Consider the following 19,614-nt stretch of genomic DNA (forward strand, 5'->3'; position numbering starts at 1 on the left):
AAAAAAAAAGTGGTAGGGAAACTTGGAGACTCCTCCAGGGAGTATCTCCCAGAAGGCAGCGCTTCTCCTACACCATCCTCTGTGTTGGGGATTTTCCACTGAATAAAGTGAAGAGCAAGTTACAAGGTGGCTGGGAGGTGGGGAGACTGCAGGTTTATGTAGGGCCTGGGGCATGGGGACCTGGGGTGTGAGCCTGTGAGCCCGGGGCCCTGGGGTGTGGGGGCCGAAGCCTGGGGTGTGGGGTGTGTGCTGTGGGGGTATGGAGCTGTACCACATCAGAGGCCTGAGGAGAAGAGCACCCTAGGAAGAAGAAGCAGAGATAAAAGCTGGAGGAAACAGACCCAGAAGAGGCTCATGGGAGGGGTCACACCCAAAGTTTGAGGTTTCTTTGTGCACTTATTTTGGGGAACCTTGGGGGTGAGCTTCTGCGTACTATTGGCTCATTATATACCTCACGCTCTGGCAGCTCAGAATTCTTGTCCAAGTCACGGTGTCCCCTTTAAAGGCTCATCTTTACAGGCAGCCATCTGTTTGAAGAATGGTTATTGGAGGCCCCCAGGTAAGGGCTGCCACGCCCCGCTCTGCTAAGCCCATTTATGTTTGAATGTGATCAATGAGTTGGCTCTGCACAACTGTAAGAAGCCTTCGTATGCCTTAATTAAGATTGATTTCAGTTTCGCTTCCAATTAGGTGTGGAAATGCAGTCCTTGGAAGGACCAGTAAGGCAAGATAATGAGAAACCTTTCGGGGCTTCCCCAGGCTTCACGCCCCACCTCCGGTCCTTGACCCTCCGATGGAGGGATGTGGGTTTAGCTGTGAGCAGCCCAGCAGGTCCTTTCCCACCTGATTGGAGGGCTTATCATTTACTTCTGGCTGCTGTCAGAACTGGAGAGTGTGGGGACAAAGCTGTGTAGTCCTCAGAAAGTCTGGAGAAAAATGTCAGGCGGAGCAGATTCAGGCAGCTGAAGGCAGCTCTATGTGTACTGTGAGTGGAGGCACAGGGCGTCCCAGCTGCCCTGGGCTTGGGGGAGCTCTTAGCACCTTTTCCCAGTCTCCCTTTAGAGAAAAAGGAGTACATGCTTATTTTAAAATTGAGCCAAATTATTTAGGAAATGAAGGTGCTGCCAAAGGAACAGAGGTTGGATCCCAGAGCCGAGATGGGCTTTCAGCCTCCGTCCCTGTGGTCCTCACATTAGTATGAAATTGAAAGTTGGCCACTGCTCTGTGTTCTGGCAACAAGGGAAAGTTGCCTGCTGTCCTTCCAGAAGCTGTGAGAGGCCCCTTTGTGAATCAGCCCGCCACCTCAGAGCACCGTGTCGTGTCTGCCCCAGCAGGCCCTTTCCAGGTAGCAAGACTGCCTCACCTACCTGAATGCCACCTACCTCCACCCCTGCCTGGGCAGTCACCCTCTGTCCTAGGCGGGGTTACTACTGACACCTCCACATTGCTGTTCATCTCTGAAGGAAGTCAGGACAGGACCTCAGGCAGGGCAGGAACCTGGAGCCAGGGGCTGGCGCAGAGGCCATGGAGGAGTGCTGCTTACTGGCTTGTTCACCCTACTTTCTTATAGAACTCAGGGCCACCAGCCCAGGGCAGGAGCCTCCTGCATCAATCACTAATTAAGAAAATGCCTTACAGCTGGATCTAATGGAAGGCTTTTTCTCAGTTGAGGTTCCCTCTTTTCAGTTAACTTTAACCTGTGTCAAGTTGACATAAAAACAGCTGGCATACCCTCCTATCAGCTGGCTTCATAACCCTCCCATGAGCAGGAGATAGACGCTTATGTCGGTAGTGACTTTGAGGCAAGGCAATCATTTGGTGTACACAGTGACACTTTAATTTCTCCTTTACATTTATTTAGTGACACTTTAATTTCTCCTTTACATTTATTTAGTGTGTGTGTGCAGGAGTGTGTGTATTTCCTGTAGGCATAGGTTCTCTATGTCCTTCATGTGGGTCCCAGTGATCAGTTCAGATCATCAGCCATGGCACCAAACACCTTGACCCACTAAGTCACCTTGCTGGCCCCAAACCATGGATTTTAGCCACGGAGGACCATCTCAGAATTTCCGTGGAGAACAGTCCTCGGAGGAGAAGTGCTATGGCTGAGAGGTTGTTGCTATGGCTGAGAGGTTGTTGCTTGGGTCAGATTGTACTTCCTGCTCCCTCTCAGCCATTAACACGTGGCTTCCCCCTCAGCTTTGTGACAACCACTTTCGCTATGGAGGCCATGGCTGCAGCCAACGCCCAGCTCCGCTGGAAGAGGATGGAGATCCACAAGGTGCGTGCATTGCCCCCGCCCTCAAGGCCATGCCTCTGTTCAGTTGTGCACCCAGGCAGTCTCCGAAGGCCTCGCCAACAGCCCTGCCCCAAGTCTTAGCTGCCGCAGAGTCGCCACATGCAGCTCAAGGGACACACGTGGTGGCTGCTGTCTTAGCATTGCAGCCTTGGTCCCTGACACAGCCACCTGGAGCTCACTCATTCATTCTGAACCTCTGTGCCAGGGATGCTCCTGTCTCCATCTTGTGATGTGACAGGACACACAGAGCCTCCAGGGGATACCTTCTGGAAGGAATGAGCAAGCAAGGGCCAGTGTCAGCTGGGGTCTCTTAACCTTGCATGCTCATCCCTCTCCTCTCTTTGCCTCCTCATCCATCCTACTGTCTCCCAGGAAGAGGATGACGAAGACTCATCCACAGCCTCAGACAGTGATCTCCTCAGCCAAGACAGCTACGAGAGAGCAGAGAAACGCCCCATCCTGTCTGTGCGTAAGTCTTGGGCTGCTGGTCAGCAGGGCTCCCTGTCTTTGTAGAGAGGTTCCTGGGGAGTTTCCCTGCAGACAGCCTCTGAGGTGTCAGTTTAGAAGGCCTGGGGAGTAGGGATCCTGAGCGCAGGCCTAGCCTCTGCTGGCTCCGCCTTTGCCCCCTGTGTATAGATCGACACATTACCTAAGCTCTGTGTCTTAGTTCCCGCCCTTCTACAGTTGCTGAAATAATCAGAGTCCACCTATGTCCATGTGCTTCTCTGGCTTCATCTCTCACACCCCCACCCCTACCCAAAACACATACAGTAAGGACCTCACTGTCTCGTCCTGTGTTGGCCAGAGTTAGGGGCACCTACTGTCCCCATAAGAAGCCTGCCTGGATTCTCTCTAGACTTGGGGCTGGGGTGCAGCTTGCTGCTGATACATTTCCCCAGTGTGCCCTGAGCTCGGACTTCTTCCCCAATACCATACACACAAGTAACTAAACAAACTAAAGATGACTTCAGATGCTTGAAGCAAGAAATACTAGAAGGAAGATTAGTCCTGCTGGGGAAGTGCATCTCAGTAAAGACTGCCTAACTGGCAACCGGGCCGTGACAGGAGAAGACGCTTGATGATGTAGTTGTTCTAGAGAATTCCCAGAGTTCAAGCAGCACCCCCCACACGCCCCCCAGGGCTCTTCTGGTGAGCAACCACTGCCCTGTCTGTTCCGGCCCCACAGAGAGACGCTCATCGGCCAACCTTTTTGAAATCACAGACCGGGTGGAAATGGGACAGATGGCTTCCATGTTCTTCAATAAAGGTAATAATCATTCTGGGACGATGTGTGGAACGGGCACACGCTGAACCTTGCTGAGACTCCTGGCCTACGTCCTGGGGTTCCGTGTTGAAGGGCAGGGCAGGTGGGTGGGAGCAGAGCAGCCATTTTGCTGGGGGCCCTGACCAGCTCTCCATTCTCTTCCTGGGGGTTCCTCACTGCACACTGGCCTGAAGAATAAAGCTTATCCATCCGACTAAGTCAGGAGTCCTAAGTTGCCTTCCAGCTAAAGGAGCTGGTGGCCCATAGCTAGTCTCTGCCTCGCACGCCTGTCCCCTGTCAGCCAGCAGAGGGAGCTGGAAGCCCACGTCGATGTTGCCCAGCAGTAATCAGGCACTGGAGCGCTAAGGCAACTGTGCCTTCCAGGCTCTGCTTGCTCTTGGCTGGCATTTGCTACAACCTGCAGGTGTCCACCTGACTCCAGTATCTGCCAGTGATAGCCTTTTCTGTCTCCATGGCAAATCTTATTTTTTTTGGAAACTGAGCTATTTTAAGAGCTTAATATTTAGTGCCCAAACTTTTGCTGTGCCTGCCTCCACCAGCGTGGAGCATAGCCTATGCCCTTCTTTCTTTTTTTTTAATTTTTTTTTATTTTTTTTATTTTTTATTTTAAATAAATAAAAAATAAAATTTTTATTAGATATTTTTATTATTTACATGTCATATGATATCTCCTTTCCCAGTTTCCCCTCCAAAAAAGAGGAAAAAATAAAATAAAAAGACAAAAACAAAAAAAAAAAACCGTTCCCTTCCCCCAGGCCCTTCTTTCTAAGCTGACTTAGAAGACATTGTGCCCCTCTGTCAAAGCCTCCCCACTTGCCAAGTGGGGCATCTTGGTCAGTTCTGGGGCATCTCGGTCAGTTCTGGTCTTGAGTGTGGCTGTGAAGTAAGGGGAAGATTGTAGAAGTGGGAACCTACCTGCCTTGGAACTAAACACCAAGCACTCAGTTTGCCGTCCAAGGAGCAGAGCGGTGATTGGTCCAGGAAGGGTGTCTCCATTCTCCTCTCTGGGCCAGCCTAGTAGAGGTTTATATGATTCATCAAAGCCAGCATGGCTGTGTGGAGGCCACATTTGTGCCTTTCTTTTGTCCCCTTCTGTCACTGGCCCCCTCCAAGGGGAGCACATAGGCATCCTCTTCTGGGAGCCACTCAAGAGTTCTCTAAATTCAAGGTTGAAGAAAACCGACTGCTCTTCAGTGGGAGAACACACACGTTCTAAACCGTCTTGCTGGATGATATGTTCTGTAGCCTGTCCTGAATCCCCTTGTTTGTATACATGCCTGTGTGTGTGCGTGACACACATACATGTGTGTAGAAGCCAGAGGCTGACCTCAGCCATCTTCCTCTTCTTTCCTTCACATATTTTGAGAGAAGGGGCTCACAGATTCAGAGAGGCTGACCAACCAATCTTGCTTTCAGTGCTAGGATTTCAGGTGCATATCTGGCTTTTGTATGGGGTGCTGGAGATCCAAACTCAGGGCCCCACGCTCCTGCCCTGATTTCTTAAGATTTTTTTATGCACTAGTAGTTTGTATTGTCTTGTCTGCCCACATCCCATAAAAATTAACATATTGGTGTGGGAGTGGCCCCAGGCATTGAAGAGCCCCCCACCCCCCGTACCTCCCGCAGGGCTTCTCAGGCTTGGCACTGGGGACATTGACCTGATAAGCCTTTGTCATGGCAGTCTGTCCTGAGCATATAGGACAGTGAGACAGCGTTTCCAGCCTTTAGTGGCCTCTAGTTCCAGAGCCCGCCCCCGCTCTTCTTTGTTCAATAACTTAGACAGTCAGGTTGTTCGTCACCTGTGGCAGAGCTGCACCCTCCACAAAAGGCTTCCCAGGGCTGCACACACATTCCTTGTCATTAGACGTGCCAGTCCCAGACATTAATGTCCTCTCGGGAAGTTCATTGATCCTCCTACTTTGTGTCTAGTAATGAAATTTTATTGATCAAGGAGGGCTGGCAGCAGTTCATAAACAGCCAACCCTGTAGCCTTCAGAGGGTGGCAGGAAGCGGCTGGAGGCAGTGATGCCCTCCCACTGAGGCGTCTGCAGCTAAGGAAAGGCGGGCTGGAGTGGGCTGTACCTAGAGCCTGAGTGCCGCGGAGGCACCTGAGGTCATGAATGACCGAACATCGAGGTCAATTCTGTATACCAGGGAAGGGTATGACACCTGTCTCTCAAGTTTATAAAGCACATGCTGTGCCCTTGTGGGTTCGTTGTTTGTTTGTTTGTTTGTTTGTTTGTTTTGGATCTTTTTTTTTTTTTTTTTTTTTTTTTTTTTTTTTTTTTTTTTTTTTTTTGTTTTTTTTTTTTTTTTTTTTTTTTTTAATTTCTGTTTTCCTGGCCGTTTTTCTCAGGATTCTGAGGAGCAGAGCTGACCTCACATAGTCTAGGACTAACATGTCCCAGACTTTCCCCTGGGGACCTGTAGGCTGTTCTGAGCCACCAGGATTAGAAGGGAACTGTCACTTTGTTCTTCTGCCCGTTCTCAGAGAAACCAGCAGCCTGACAACAGAAACTTGCACACTTAATCTAACTGCAAGCTTGGAGCTGGTTGTCTGGGACCGGGACCCTTAGGCGTTAGCCCCAGCGATCTAACTGCAAGCTTGGAGCTGGTTGTCTGGGACCATAGGTGTCAGCCCCAGGGACCTTGCTGAGGCTTCTCCAGGATGCGCACCAAGGGTGGGGCAAGGGCAGCTTGCCAAGATTGGTTTTCTCCTTCTATCACATATGCTGTAGGGACTGAACTCAGATCATCAGGCATGGCAACAAATGCCTTCACCCACTGAGCCATCTCTCCGGCCTGCCCGTGCAGATTTGACTGCTCTCTCTGATCTTCAGGTTTGATGAATCTCTCAGGCACCAGTCCCAAGCTGATGCATATCCTGCCAGCCTCACAGTTTAGCCAGCCAGAGTAAGAAACAGGAATTTGGGGTCATTTATTTTCCCACTTTTTGTAGAAGGCAAATGGCCTGAAGAACTGAGAACAGCGGAAGGAGTAAAGAAAGACGTGGGCATCAAACAAGAATGCAAACGTGTCTCCTCTGGCCCCCTGACCTGTGACCTTGTTGCTTTCAGTGGGGGTCAACTTGTTCTATTTCTGCATCATTACTTACCTGTACGGAGACCTCGCCATCTACGCGGCAGCTGTGCCCGTGTCCCTCATGCAGGTGACCTGGTAAGTACCCCCTCATCTTCAGTCCCCATGTGGGCTGCAGACCCACAGGCCTGCTCCGCAGAGGGTCAGAGGGTCTTCCATAGAAGCACAGCCTAAGGGCCATCACCACAGGGCCAGCTGTGCCCCCTGAAATCCCAAGGCACGTTCTGTATTGTGCTATCATGGAGAAGGCAGCTTGAATTCCCAGACCTGTGAGCCATTGTGCTGCATGACCAAGTGGGGCTTGTCCAGTGCAGTGGTTTGTGGGAAGTGCGAGCTGCAGCCCCACAGTCTCTCCCTCCCATGCTGAGCCCCAGTTTGCCATTGCTCTCTTCAGCAGTGTCTCCGGAAATGACTCTTGCGGTGTGGATACAGACGCCAAATACAACGACACTGATCTGTGCTGGGGGACCCTGCGCCGGGTGGATGTCTACCGGATCTATCTGGTGAGTGTCCTCTCCCCAGCTGGGGCACACAAGGCCAGTGTGAATGGCGGAAAGTGTTCAAATGCCTTTCTTTCCTGGCTCAGCCCTTTGTCCAGAGAAGAGTCCCGCACTCTGCCACACTCTGGCTCAGGAGTGAGATCTTAGCCGCAGAGTCCTGTGTGGCACGGAATGGGCCTCCAGGTTCAGGCTAGCAGTCTGTTGTGAGTTTATGCAGTTTGAGGGGTACTCTGCAAAGGTCTTGCGTTCCAGAGACTTCTCATGTCTTGGCCTTACTCCAGGCCATCGAGGAACACACAAGCAGGGGTTAGGTTTCGTGACAGGATAGACCAAACCAGCCATCTTACAGACAGCCTTCTCAGGCAGGTCGGGCTCGGCCCAGCCTTCCTCCTGTCTTCCCATGGATGAGGGAAGAAGATGAATCGCCTGCCTCCCTCTTGATTGCTTCGTGCAGTGGTACAGTGGGGGTGGGGCTGACTAATACAGCAGACAGGACTCAGATAATAGGACGACACAGCACCAGAGGCCATTTGTCTCTGCCGGCTTCAGACGCAGGCTCGGAAATGCCTCTGGCCAGCGTTTGCATCTTCTCTCAGTGCTTTCTGCCCCCGCTTGGTTCCTCTTAGCCCTGGCGCACAGTCAGACTGCTGGCCGTGGCTGCTGGACTGATGTGGAGGGTGAGGAGTGGGATCTTTCTGCCAGTGGTCTCTTGACTTGGGTCAGCCCCATCCTGGCTCAGGGTTCCGTGGACTGTCAGCTGCGTTGCCGTGGTCTGGACTTATTAATTCCCAAGGACTGCTGAATGGGTTTTATCTCTCTGGCCAAGTGGGCTCCTGAAGGAACCTTGAGGCTGTGTCTCAGGAGATGTCTTGCCTGTGTTCGTGGAGCTATCACTCCATGGTGTGTTTCCCATCAGGGGCATGAAGCCCTGGCCAGGACTCTGTGTGCTCATAGAACTTCATCCCTGACCCTGCCATCGAAAGTAGGATAGGTATCAATAGCAAATTAAATTACCTAGTGGCCAGGTCCACCTCTCTAGCCTTGGCAAGTAGGCACATGAACCCACCAGGTAGCCAGGGGCCAAGTAGAGGTACAGCCAAGGCTTTGTTAGCCTCTTAGCATTTCAGTATACCACGATTAAGACAACCGTGTTCATTAAGATCCTCTGAATCTGTTCCTCCCCAGATGTGAGCGGGAGACTGAGGATGATGTCTGGGTGCTCCGGGGAGAACGACAGGAGCATGGCTCAGGCGGGTCCTCACAAGGGGAGGCTACTGAGCACAGGGGTATTGGGGGGAGGCTGCTGAGCACAGGGGTATTGGGGGGAGGTACTGAGCACAGGGGTATTGGGGGGAGGTACTGAGCACAGGGGTATTGGGGGGAGGTACTGAGCACAGGGGTACTGGGGGGAGGTACTGAGCACAGGGGTATTGGCTGCTGCCATTTGCTTGGTGAATTATTCAGAAGCATTGTTATTGCTGTGGTAAATTGTCTCTTCAGTCTTTTCTCTAAACCTTCCACACGGTGGAGGCCTCCCTCCCCAAGTCTCAATAACTCTGATGGAACAGAGGGAGCCCTTTGGGAAAGCAGACAGGCATTAATTACTGCCTTCATCTCCCAGATATTGTGCTTATAACTCAGGGAGCTAATTGTCCTGGTGCCTGCAAGCTCTCCAGGCCTGAGAGGCCAGGCCTTCAGAGTAGGAAGGGGGAAGATTAGTGGCTCCCCAGGAGCATGCTTCCTGGGTAGTAGGCATGATCAGAGCTGGAGCCTCAGCCTGCCCAGGACCTTCCCTTCACCTGGACACGTCTCCCAGCTCAGAGAGCCGCCAGTTCAGGAGTCCTCTTGGACTTTGCTTTGCATGTAGCTCCCAGGGTCTGTGGTCCAGTAAAACTCACAGCCTCCTGACACCAAGTGTCAGGGATTGTGTCTGTCTGTATGCCCCAACTCTACTGAGGAGCAAGAGAAAAGATAGCAAAGGTGCTGGTGCCTTCCCCTGGGCTCAAGTCTCCTGGCAGATGCCGGGCATCTTTCCCTCCCAGCTTAGGGGAGCCAGACCCTAGCAAGTAGCCTCATTGGATCTCAGAAGTAGGTCCGACATCCTGTAACCTGGCCTCTGCGTCGTTCAAGTAGTCTGCCCCTTCCCAAGGCTCCGACCTGCCGCTCTGGCTTTGCTGTTCATCAAGGTTCACCCAAAATGGGTAGGAGTAGGCTGGAGCACCCTCCCACCCCACACATAAATCACCTCAGGTGAGCGATGCCCTCCCAGGCCTGCATCTTGACAGGACTTAGGAATAACTATCTTCATTACTATTCTGGAATGCTCCGTTCTGTAGGATAAAGAAACAGCTTTTATATTGTGGCTTAATCTGTAGGGTCCTCTGGAAACCGCTCAGGAAGCCCCTGAGAAGTGCACAGAGAATGAGAATAGGCGGGCTAGGATCTACCTCTGAGGCTTGTCTGTGATTTGCACCATGGGTCCATCAGGAAGGGAGCTTTTGCTCCCAAAGCCCCTTCTCTTAGCAGACGGAAAATTCCTCCTCCCTTCCCAGTGTCCAAGGTTCTCCCCATGTTTCCCAGCATGGCTGATGAGTCAGTTTTCCTCCTTCATCTGTGTGTTAGCCTTAGAACAGGGTTCTGGCAATACTGAGAGTCCCCTGCGTCCCCTGCTACTTCAAGCATGCTCTCAGGTGTCCTGACATGCTGCCACCAGTGTGGCCTACGAATTCTCGTTAGTGCCCATGAGCATTTACAGGGTCTGTTCTGGTTCCCTTTGTGTCCTCGGCGTCCTTCCCTGCTCCTCTGAAAGATGAAATTCAAGAGTGCCAGGTGGCCTGCAGCTGCACCGTCTCCAACCCCAGTGCAGGGCCAGGACCGGGTGGAAGTGGGAAGCTGAAGGATCCAAGTGGATCCATGCCAGTGGTCTAGCCAAGAGACCCAGCCTCAAAAACTAAGGTGGAGGGTGATACGGGAGACAGGGGACTGATACAGGAACACGTCACTGGCTTTCACATGCTCACATACAGGTGGCTGCACCCTCACATGTGTACACCATACACACCTAAGAAAAATGTGGTATTTTGGTTCTATGCCAACAGTGCCCAGGAGCCAGGGTCCCAGTGAAGCAGTGGCTTGTCTGTGTCTGTCTAGCCGGGGCGCTCGACCCCATGCCTGCGGTGGCACTTGTCAGCAGCTCCTTGTTCTGGCAGCATGGTGGGCCATTCTACCCCTTGTCCTCCATCCCTCCTCCCAGAGATCATCACGGGTCAGTGGAGACTCCCTGAGAGCCGAAAGCTGGCAGCATTTGCCACTTACAGGTGAGCAGATGCTGCCGGGTCATGAGCAGACCAACAGGCACCAGCCCGACAGAGCCAGAGCACAGATGGCAGAGCGGAGCTTAGCCTGCTGGGGACCCAGCCACAAACTGGCCATGTTGAACAGGGGGCCTTTACTGGCTGCCTTTGGACAGGACAAGGTGATCCCAGTTTGTTCTCCACAGGAGTTGTGAGACCCTCTTTTGGGGCACAGGTAACTGGGAGGAGATACAGCCTATTCACAACCAGCAGATACCCCGTCCCCTCTGTAGGTGAGGGGCATCTTCCCCAGACCACCTCCAGATGCCTCCTTAAAGAAGAGGTAGCTCAGAGCAGCACTGCTTGCCATTCACCCTGCTAGGCTACCTCAAGGGCTTCTCTGAGCCTTCTCAATAGCCCTGCCTAGTCCTGTCACACCCACTGTCTTCTGATTGCCCCTGTGCTATAACACTGCGACATTGAAAACAGCAGTTCCTCTTTTCAACCCAAATGTTTCTTCCTAGAATGTTGACGGCACAGACAGAGAAGGACAGAGTATCCTCTAAATGAGATGTGGAAACCCCACAGCCCAAGCTCTAAGAGCTCTTCTGTGCCCTAGCTTGGCTTGGCTCGGCTCAGCTCAGCTTGGCTCGGCTCCGCTAGGCTCGGCTTGCTAAGGCTCGTTCAGTGTTGATTTTCAGAGATTGTTTTGTTTTGTACCTAAGGGCTCTTGGAGTGTAGCTGTCCTTGAACTCACTGAATCTGATCTTAAACTACTCATCCTCTGGCCTCCACCTCCCAGTGCTGGGATTACAGGAAAGCTCCGCCACACCTTAGGCAGTGCTTCCAAGCACTGTTAACAGTGGCTTCTGCGTGTCTGGTTCAGGCCTCCCAGTCTCACCGTCAAGGACACCGCTGTCACCCCAGAGAACGGTTTCCCAGGGTCCCCAGACCGAGGCAGACAGTCCGACTCAGTAGGGCTGGCCTCAGGTCCCCTTACAAGCTCAGGACAGGTGCTCTGTTGGCACGGCAGTCCTGGCTGTGTTGCACAGCTTGGGAAATACCAGCTTGCCATCCCCAGAGCAGGCCCTGTATCAGGGCCTAGGCTGCAGTGGCCTGACCCTCCTGCGAATTCGGGGCCTTCTTTCTCTCAAGTTTGCCACTCATTCCCAGGGAGCCAAGTGGGCTGGCAGTAAGAACCTCTCCCCAGTGACATCCCCTTCCCCCTGCCAGAACTGCTTTGTACTTTGTACAGTGGCCATGGTGCCCTGGGGCTGTCTAGCATCTGCCAATAAGTGGGTCACCACCAGGATCACTTGAATATTCATCCTCACCCGTTCTGGGGCAGGAGGTGGCCTAGAGGCCTTCAGGACCAGTGAGAAAGGAATGTTAACCAGGAACAAGGCAGGCTTGGGAACAGCAGTGATGTCACTCCCGGGTCACCGTGCTGCACCTCCAGGCTCTCACTCACTCAGGCTGTCACTCTGTGGTAGAGGTGGCGGCTCCACAGCAAAACTCCAGGAGAAAACAGGTGAATGCTGCCCCCGATTGTGTGAAGTGCAGACCCTGGATGGGAAGGGGACCTGGCGATTCCCAGTCCGTGAGGTGGAAGGGCAGTGCTTACAGATTTAGGGTATCCCAGTGACTTAAAAAGACAGAGACCTTACAGGGTGTAATGGGGGATGCCCATCCCCCACCCCTCCCTCCCTTCCAACATGCCTCATCAGCCCTGCAAACTTGGGTTTGTTTTGTTGGTCACCCACCCCACTCTCCCTCCTGAAAGGGAGCCTGCTCCCACCTCAGGCTGCCCCACAGATGTGGTGCGTAAGAGCAGTCATGGCCAAGACCCAGTTCTGTAACTCTACCCCCTAGACCCAGTGTATCCCCTCAGGTGCTGAACCTCCTGCTTTCATCCCAGGGGTTAGGGGCTCAGGGAAGGAAGGGTGACTGTTTTCCCTGCACCCTGGAATTTCAGATGCCTGCTCTCAGGCCTGATATCAAGTGAATCCTGTTGTCTGGCAGTGGCCAAGCTCAGGTTGGAATGATGGATGTGGAAGGATTAACTTGTCTCTTTCCTTCACAAGGAAATCAATAACATAGAAACAGGCCTGTGGTTTTCTACCCAGAGAGTTAGTTTTGCATCTCATACGGAAACCACCTCGTGTGTGTGTGTGCATCAGACTATCACGTGTGTGTGTGCATGCATCAGACTATCACGTGTGTGTGTGTGTGCATGCATCAGACTATCACGTGTGTGTGTGCGTGTGCATCAGACTATCACGTGTGTGTGTGTGTGCGTGCATCAGACTATCACGTGTGTGTGTGCGTGCATCAGACTATCACATGTGTGTGTGCATCAGACTATCACGTGTGTGTGTGCGCGCGCGCACGTGTGCATCAGACTATCACGTGTGTGTGTGTGTGTGTGTGTGTGTGCATCAGACTATCGTGTGTGTGTGTGTGTGTGTGTGTGTGCATCAGACTATCACATGTGTGTGTGCATCAGACTATCACGTGTGTGTGTGCATGCATCAGACTATCACATGTGTGTGTGCATGCATCAGACTATCACGTGTGTGTGTGTGTGCGCGCGCGCGTGCATCAGACTATCACGTGTGTGTGTGTGTGTGTGTGTGTGTGTGTGTGTGCATCAGACTATCACTTGCTCCAGCACTGGCTTGTTTTGTCATCCCCTCTCGAGGGACATCATGGACTCTGCCAGGCCACCGTCACTCTGCTTGTGGTCTCTCAGACCCCCAGACCTCTCTGTTCCTGCTTATCCATTGTCAGTGTCGCCCCAGACCCACCCTCTCCTTCCTGAGGACACCCTGGTGTCACCCCACTGAGCCACACTATAACGACTTCCCTCTCGCCCTTCCCCACTGAGCCCTTTGGGTGTTGGGCCTGAGTGCCCTCCTTCTGCTCAGTGGGAAGGCTGTTGTTTTTATTTTTAATGGCACTCTCAGGGACACGGGTTCTGTCAGATGGCATTAAGCCCACCATCCATCATGCCCTGTGTCCCGATGCTGACATGGCCTGTACCTGATACACCAGCTTGGAGGACAGTGCATGACCCCGCCCCACCCCCACCCCCATTATGGGACACAGGATCGTAAGGCATTGCGCAAGTCTTCTGCCTCAAGTGCTTCCTCACCCCGCCACTTGTGAGTTCTGAGTCAGGGTCCCTGGGGTAAAAGGGGACACTCAGACACACCCCCAACCCCCACTCATCCTGGCCCTGTTAGGATGTCTCATGTGTCCCAAATCTGGCTCCTTTGTCTAGAAACTAGTACAGCTTTGCAGACAGCATGTCCCCAACGTGAGCCAGTTCATTCCGGGGCACCTGGGAAGTAGGTAGTGGCCTGCCTTCCCTGCTGCCGGCCTTCTTCTCCCTATTCCCCAGTTCAGGGATGCATAGGAGTGTGCAGACAGGCATTCTCATGTCTCGCACCCAACTCCTGTTACATGAAAATGTAACATAGAACAGACTGGAGTAACTGTCCAGTGTTCCTTACCTCACAGGAGGATGTGCTGCAGTCCCCGATGGATTTAAAATGTCCTATGAAGACTGAACTGTGGGAAGTGGGACTTTCAGGACCACCTATTGTGTAAAGAGAAACACTGGCCATTCGGGTACACGGGTACAGAAATTCAAAGCCCAGCTCGGGTATCTGGAGAAGAAGGCAGATGCCAGGTCTGGATGGTCACCATTAGCCCACCAGTCTCAGGGACATCCTCACCCAGGCGTACACATGGACCCCTGAGCTGGGAAGGCATCTGGAGCTGTGGCATATCCCACGCCCACACACTCGCCAGTTTGGCTGGGGAGCTTCCAAGTAGGTCTCCACGGGGCATGTTTCCCTGCCGCGGGCCTTCTGCACTGTGCTTATTCAGGACTGTTTCTGTGCACGCTGATCACAGACCCCAAGCTGACACTTAAGCCCTTTTTGTTAGTGAGCAGCAAAGTCAGAGAGTAAAGCTGTGGTGTACCGTATTCCCCTAGCCACCAGGCTGACCTTGCCTCTGTGTACATGTGCACATGCACATGTGTGTGATGTTTCTCGCCTTTGCCCTAGCGAAGCATAGCCCTGGGCAGCCTCCCAGGCAGCCTAGGCCACTCCCTGCTCTGTGTACCCTCTGCTTCCAGAACTCTCGTGGCTGGCACAGTGCTAAAAATGACTTCCTACTCTGATTGGTTGGCTGGTTTAGGGTTTTGGTGGGGTTTTTTTAGTTTTAATTATGTGTATATGTTGGGGGCGGGGAATAAGTGTACATGTGAATGCATGTGGTTGTGGATTCCAGAACACACTAGATACCCTGGAGCTGAGGTCACAGGGGTCGTAAGCCTCCCAGTGTGGGTGTTGGGAACCTAACTCTGATCCTCTGCAAAAGCAAACACATTCCTAACCACTGAGCCATCTCTCCAGCCTGATTTACTTATTTGAGAGTGTATTCCTATGTAGTCCAGACTGGCTTTCAATCTACTACGTAGCCCAGGTTATCTTTGAACCCATGATCTTCTTGCCTCCACTTCCCAAGTGCTGGTATTAAAAGCATGTGCCATGACACCCACCTTATAATTCTTAAGGAAATGCCCTAATTGGTGACTTCAGGTGGGTCCCTAACAGTCTTTATTTTGTAGGAAAAAAAAGACTGCAGTCTTTTAGACCAGCTTACCAAACCCTACTAACTAGGACTATAACCTACACCAAATGACTCTTCTCTGGGTGTGCTCCTTCTGCCCTAGAGATCAGGCCATGACACCTGCTGACCCTGCTGGCTTTGAACTGTCTCTCTGAGCAGTGCTCACTCTCCGGCTTTCCTAGTCAGAGTTACTATCGTTACCATGCAGTGCTGTAGCCAAGAGCAGCTTGGAGAGAAAAGGGGTTATCCTGAATCACATCCATCCAGGGAAGCCAAGGCAGGATCTCAGGCGGGGCGGAAACGTGGGACCAGGAGCTGGTGCAGAGGCCATGGAGGGGTGCTGCTTACTGGCTTGCTCCCATTGCTTGCTCTGCCTGCTTTCTTATAAACCCCAGAACCAGCAGTCCAGGGATGGCTCCACCCACAATGGGCTGGGCCCTCCCCCACCAATCACTAATTAAGAAGCCTACAGGCTTGGCCGCAGCAGATCTTTAGGGAAGCAGCTTTTCAACTGAGGCTCCCTCCTCTCAGATGGCTCCAGCTTATGTCTAGTTGACATAAAACTGTCCAGCACAGTGGCCCTGAGAGCAGCAGTAATTGCTTAATGAGACGAAGCAATAAGCATGCTCCTCCATGTATTTGTGTTCCAGCACTGGCCCTGCACACTGTCCCCAAAGCAATCCAGGTGTGCACACAAGAGCTGGCCCTGCAGAGGCAGAAGGAGCCATAGAAGCCCAGGGGTTCACAGGCAGCAGAAGGCTGTGCGATGCACAAGTGTGAAGGACAAGGTGCAGAGCTGAACAATTAGGTGCATATTAATGTTGCCGTGTGACCACTGAGCAGGAGCTGAGGAGATGGAGGGACATCTTAACAAGCCTTCGGGCACAGAGGGAAGTGCAGCCTAGGATGTTGCTAAGCAGGTGCTATGGGAGCGTGAATCCCGAAGGCAGAGTCACAAGCCACCAGGGTGTTCCACTCAGCCCGTGATCCAAAATGGTTCCGAGAAGTTTCAATGGGACCAGGGTCCGGGGCCTGGGGCTCGGAGGTGCTGACACCCTGTGATAGCCATGTAGCCCCACACCGCTGACACAGAGGCTGTTTCCACAGGCTCAGCATCAGTAAGCCCTCCAAACAGACCACCCCTTTCCCAGATCAGGGATGCAGGCCTTAACTGCTTCTCAATACCTGGTTCCCAGACGGATGATCAAAACGCTCAAAACTACGGGCTGCTGGGGGAGGCGGGTGGACGGCAAGATGGCTTGGTAGATGAAGAGGCTTGCTGTGAAAGTCTGGTCACCTGAGGTTAGTTCTTAATCAAGACTTCACATAAAGGTGAAAGGAGAGAAATGACTCCACAGAGTGCGCCTCTGACCATGTGCACGTATACACTAATAATTCTTTGTAATTAGTGTGGGCTTGGGACTCCAGGCTAGAAACAGAACAGTTGCCTAGCTTGCAGAAGGCCTTAAGCCTGGACAGGCTAACCTAGCAGATGCCTGGGTCCCATGAAGAAAGCCCGGAAATCTGCATTGCCACGGACCGGGGTTTCTCGCGGGGGTCCCTGTTCCGCGGGACAAGGGATTCTGGCCAGGTGGGCACGGGATTCGGCTTTGACCAACAGACTACACACGGGTGGTGTAAAATCTGAGTGTATTTCTTTTAATAATGACATGAGGCTTTTACAATCATTGTAAAAGAGATATAAAAAATCTGGCAGCTCAACAGTTGAGGTACATCTAAGGCTATCTAAAACATACTGGGTCTAAAGCAACAGCTATCTCCTCTGAACTGGTGCTGCATCCCCTGGGCCCAAGCACTCTGGGCCCGGGGGAATGCGGGTGCATGAATCTGAGTCCTAGCCCATCTAAGTTCTAGTGCTAGTCCTGCATGTGAGTCCAAGTCCTTCTTCTTCCAGTCCTAGTGCTAGACTGAAGTCACGTAGGCAAGCGACGCCCACATCCAAGGTCACCTGACTTCTAAAAGCCAGGTGTAGTGCAGGAGGAAGAGGGGTGGAGCCCTCTCTGTTGAGGTATTCTTATGCTAATTCTTTGGTTCTTGCTGGAGGCAGGCAGAGGAGAATCTTGACCTAACACTTTCAGTTTATGTCTTAGAGTGAGAGACACCTTTCAATTACTCTCTAGTACTTAAAACATTAAACTAGGATAGTTGGAAACATTGGTGAAGGTCAGAAAACAATGTCCGAATTTTCTCTTGCTAGCTGTAAGAATATATCTTGGTGAGTTCCTAGCACACAAGTACAAAGACATATCTGGGCCACCTCTGAGTTTGGGGTGCCAGGCAACAATTCGGAGGCAGGAGGCTGACTTTCCTTGAAGTTTTCGCCTCAAATACCGCCATCGCGCAAGTGTGCGTGGCACTGCATCTCTCATTGATAACCTTGTCAGCACACAGGCCGCTCTGGTCCTCTTCATGGACCTGCTTGCCAAGTACTGTCATGGAAGGGGTGGTCAGCGGCTTCAGGGAAAGGAGGTTGGCCAGACCATCCACAGATCCCCAGCCTGGGGTCACTTGTGACCCCCTGAAATGTTCCTAACGGTGCTTCTGTGCCCACAAGGAACAGTATCTGACCGCACAGGCTGTGTCGGGCTCTGCCCGCCTTTATGGGCGTAAGTCTGCTGAAGGCAGCTGTGTTACAATGAAAGCAGCAGGTGCCTTCCCTGTGCCTACCAGACAGGTGCTCTGAGCTTCCTCTAGACTTGCTGCTTGGAGGCTGCAGATCCCAGCTTGCCGGCTGCCCCAGGAGGGCGCCTTCCACTGACAGGCAGCTGGGGAGGAAGCAGGATGGTTTGTGAGATACATACCTCATCCCTTGATCAGCAGCACTCATTCAGAAGGCATCCTGATGTGCTGCCTCCCTCCCTGCCTGCCTCCAACCTTACTCCGTTCCTGGCCTATTTCAAGGTCAGACATACTCAGGGAAAAAGAGGTGAAACCAGCTTGGCTTGTGTGTTCCTCTCTGCAGGGCTCCCATACCCTGGGCACCTGACTTCCCTCCCTCTAGCTCCAGCATTCCCTCCTCCATCTCTTACCAGGAGGGAGGATACTAAGAGCCTCTCCAGTGGTCACCTGACACCTCTTGTGGAGCTCAACACCAGACAGTGAGGCAGCTGCAGGAGATCAAGGGCCAAACCCCAAGCCCAAGAGCTCTGGGGCTCCAGCTGACCAGGGAGATGCCAACAGCCACATACCTGTATTGCCCACCACCAACTGTATCTGAGCAGTTTCCTCCTGACAGAATCAGGTAGCTGGAGTGTGTGCGCTTTTCCCCACAGGAGCTGGGGGCTGAATCGATGGCCCCGGGGGTCCCCATGTCCTTATCACTTAAGACATAGCCTGCCTTGCCTAAGGAGCCTCTGGTTCTTTGACTGTCAGAGCCAAGGTGACCTTTGGCACAGCTCCTGCTGGTTCCTCAGTCCACAGTGGTTGAGGCCAGCTTTGGGTGCAGTTGCAATATGGCAATCCTACTTGCCTTTCCCTGACATCCAAAGTTAGCATGTCTGGGCTGCGGATTTAATAGTCACAGTGAGGGACGGTAACCCAAGTCTGTAGAGTGCTCAGCATGTTGGGTACCTGTGAACTTGGCCCGGAAGAGCCAGAGCATAGCACATCCTCTCCTTCAGAGCTTCTAAATCCCTACCACCCTGCACCAACCATCCTCCTTAGTTTTAGTTCTGTTCCTGTGATAAAACAAAACAAAACAAAACAAAACACCTAGTCTAAAGCAATTTGAGAGCTGGGCATAGTGGCAAGCACCTTTAATCCCAGCATCCAGGAGGCAGAGGCAGGAGGATCTCTGTAAAGCCAGCCTGGTCTACAGAGTGTTCTAGAACAGCTAGGGCTATGTAGAGAGACTCTGTCTCAGAAAACAAAAACAACAACAACAACAACAAAAACTTTAAAAATCGAATTTGGGGAGAAAGGGTTTATTCAACTTACAGTTCCAGGTCACAGCCCATCGCTGCAGGGAAGTCAAAGCAGGAACCTGAAATAGCAGGTCACATCCACAGTCGAGCAGAGAGAGGATGGATGCATGCATGCCTGTTCGCCTTTGGCTCACTTCCTTCATTTTCCCAGTCCAGGACCCCTGCCTAGGGAATGGTGCTGCCCATAGGGGGCCAGGTCTTTCCATATCAACATAATTAAGACAGCAATTCACAGACATGCCCACAGACTAAATTGATGTAGGCAATCCCTTACTGAGACTTTTTTCTCAGGTAATTCTAGATTGTATGGAATTAACAAACTAACCGTTTCATCCCCCAATCCTGTCCACTGTGGAGGTTTCTACAGAGCCTGTGCTAGGCAAGTTTCTGTTATATGTCCCTGCCCTACCTTCTAAAAGGCTCTTAGGAAGGCCAGGGGCGATACTCATTCCTCTGTCCCAGTGGAACAAGTGAATAGCCTTGTTCTCCCTGCATCCTTCATAGCACACATAAACTTTAAACTCATTAGAGTGGGGAATGGTGGCACAGG

At 52.3% G+C, this 19,614-nt stretch overlaps 1 protein-coding gene across 2 annotated transcripts in view; it reads left to right on the plus strand.

Moving 5' to 3' along the window:
* Tmem104 (transmembrane protein 104) overlaps window positions 1-19,614 on the plus strand; it is a 60,712-nt gene that overhangs the window by 9,354 nt on the left and 31,744 nt on the right. For both annotated transcript variants that reach the window (XM_031350827.1, XM_031350828.1), the window contains exons 4-8: window positions 2,200-2,281; window positions 2,672-2,768; window positions 3,486-3,566; window positions 6,662-6,761; window positions 7,078-7,186. In XM_031350827.1, coding sequence (XP_031206687.1) covers window positions 2,200-2,281; window positions 2,672-2,768; window positions 3,486-3,566; window positions 6,662-6,761; window positions 7,078-7,186 — 469 coding nt within the window. The remainder of the gene's footprint in view (window positions 1-2,199; window positions 2,282-2,671; window positions 2,769-3,485; window positions 3,567-6,661; window positions 6,762-7,077; window positions 7,187-19,614) is intronic.

Source organism: Mastomys coucha, unplaced genomic scaffold, assembly GCF_008632895.1.
Source record: "Mastomys coucha isolate ucsf_1 unplaced genomic scaffold, UCSF_Mcou_1 pScaffold5, whole genome shotgun sequence".
Taxonomy (NCBI): Eukaryota; Metazoa; Chordata; class Mammalia; order Rodentia; family Muridae; genus Mastomys; species Mastomys coucha.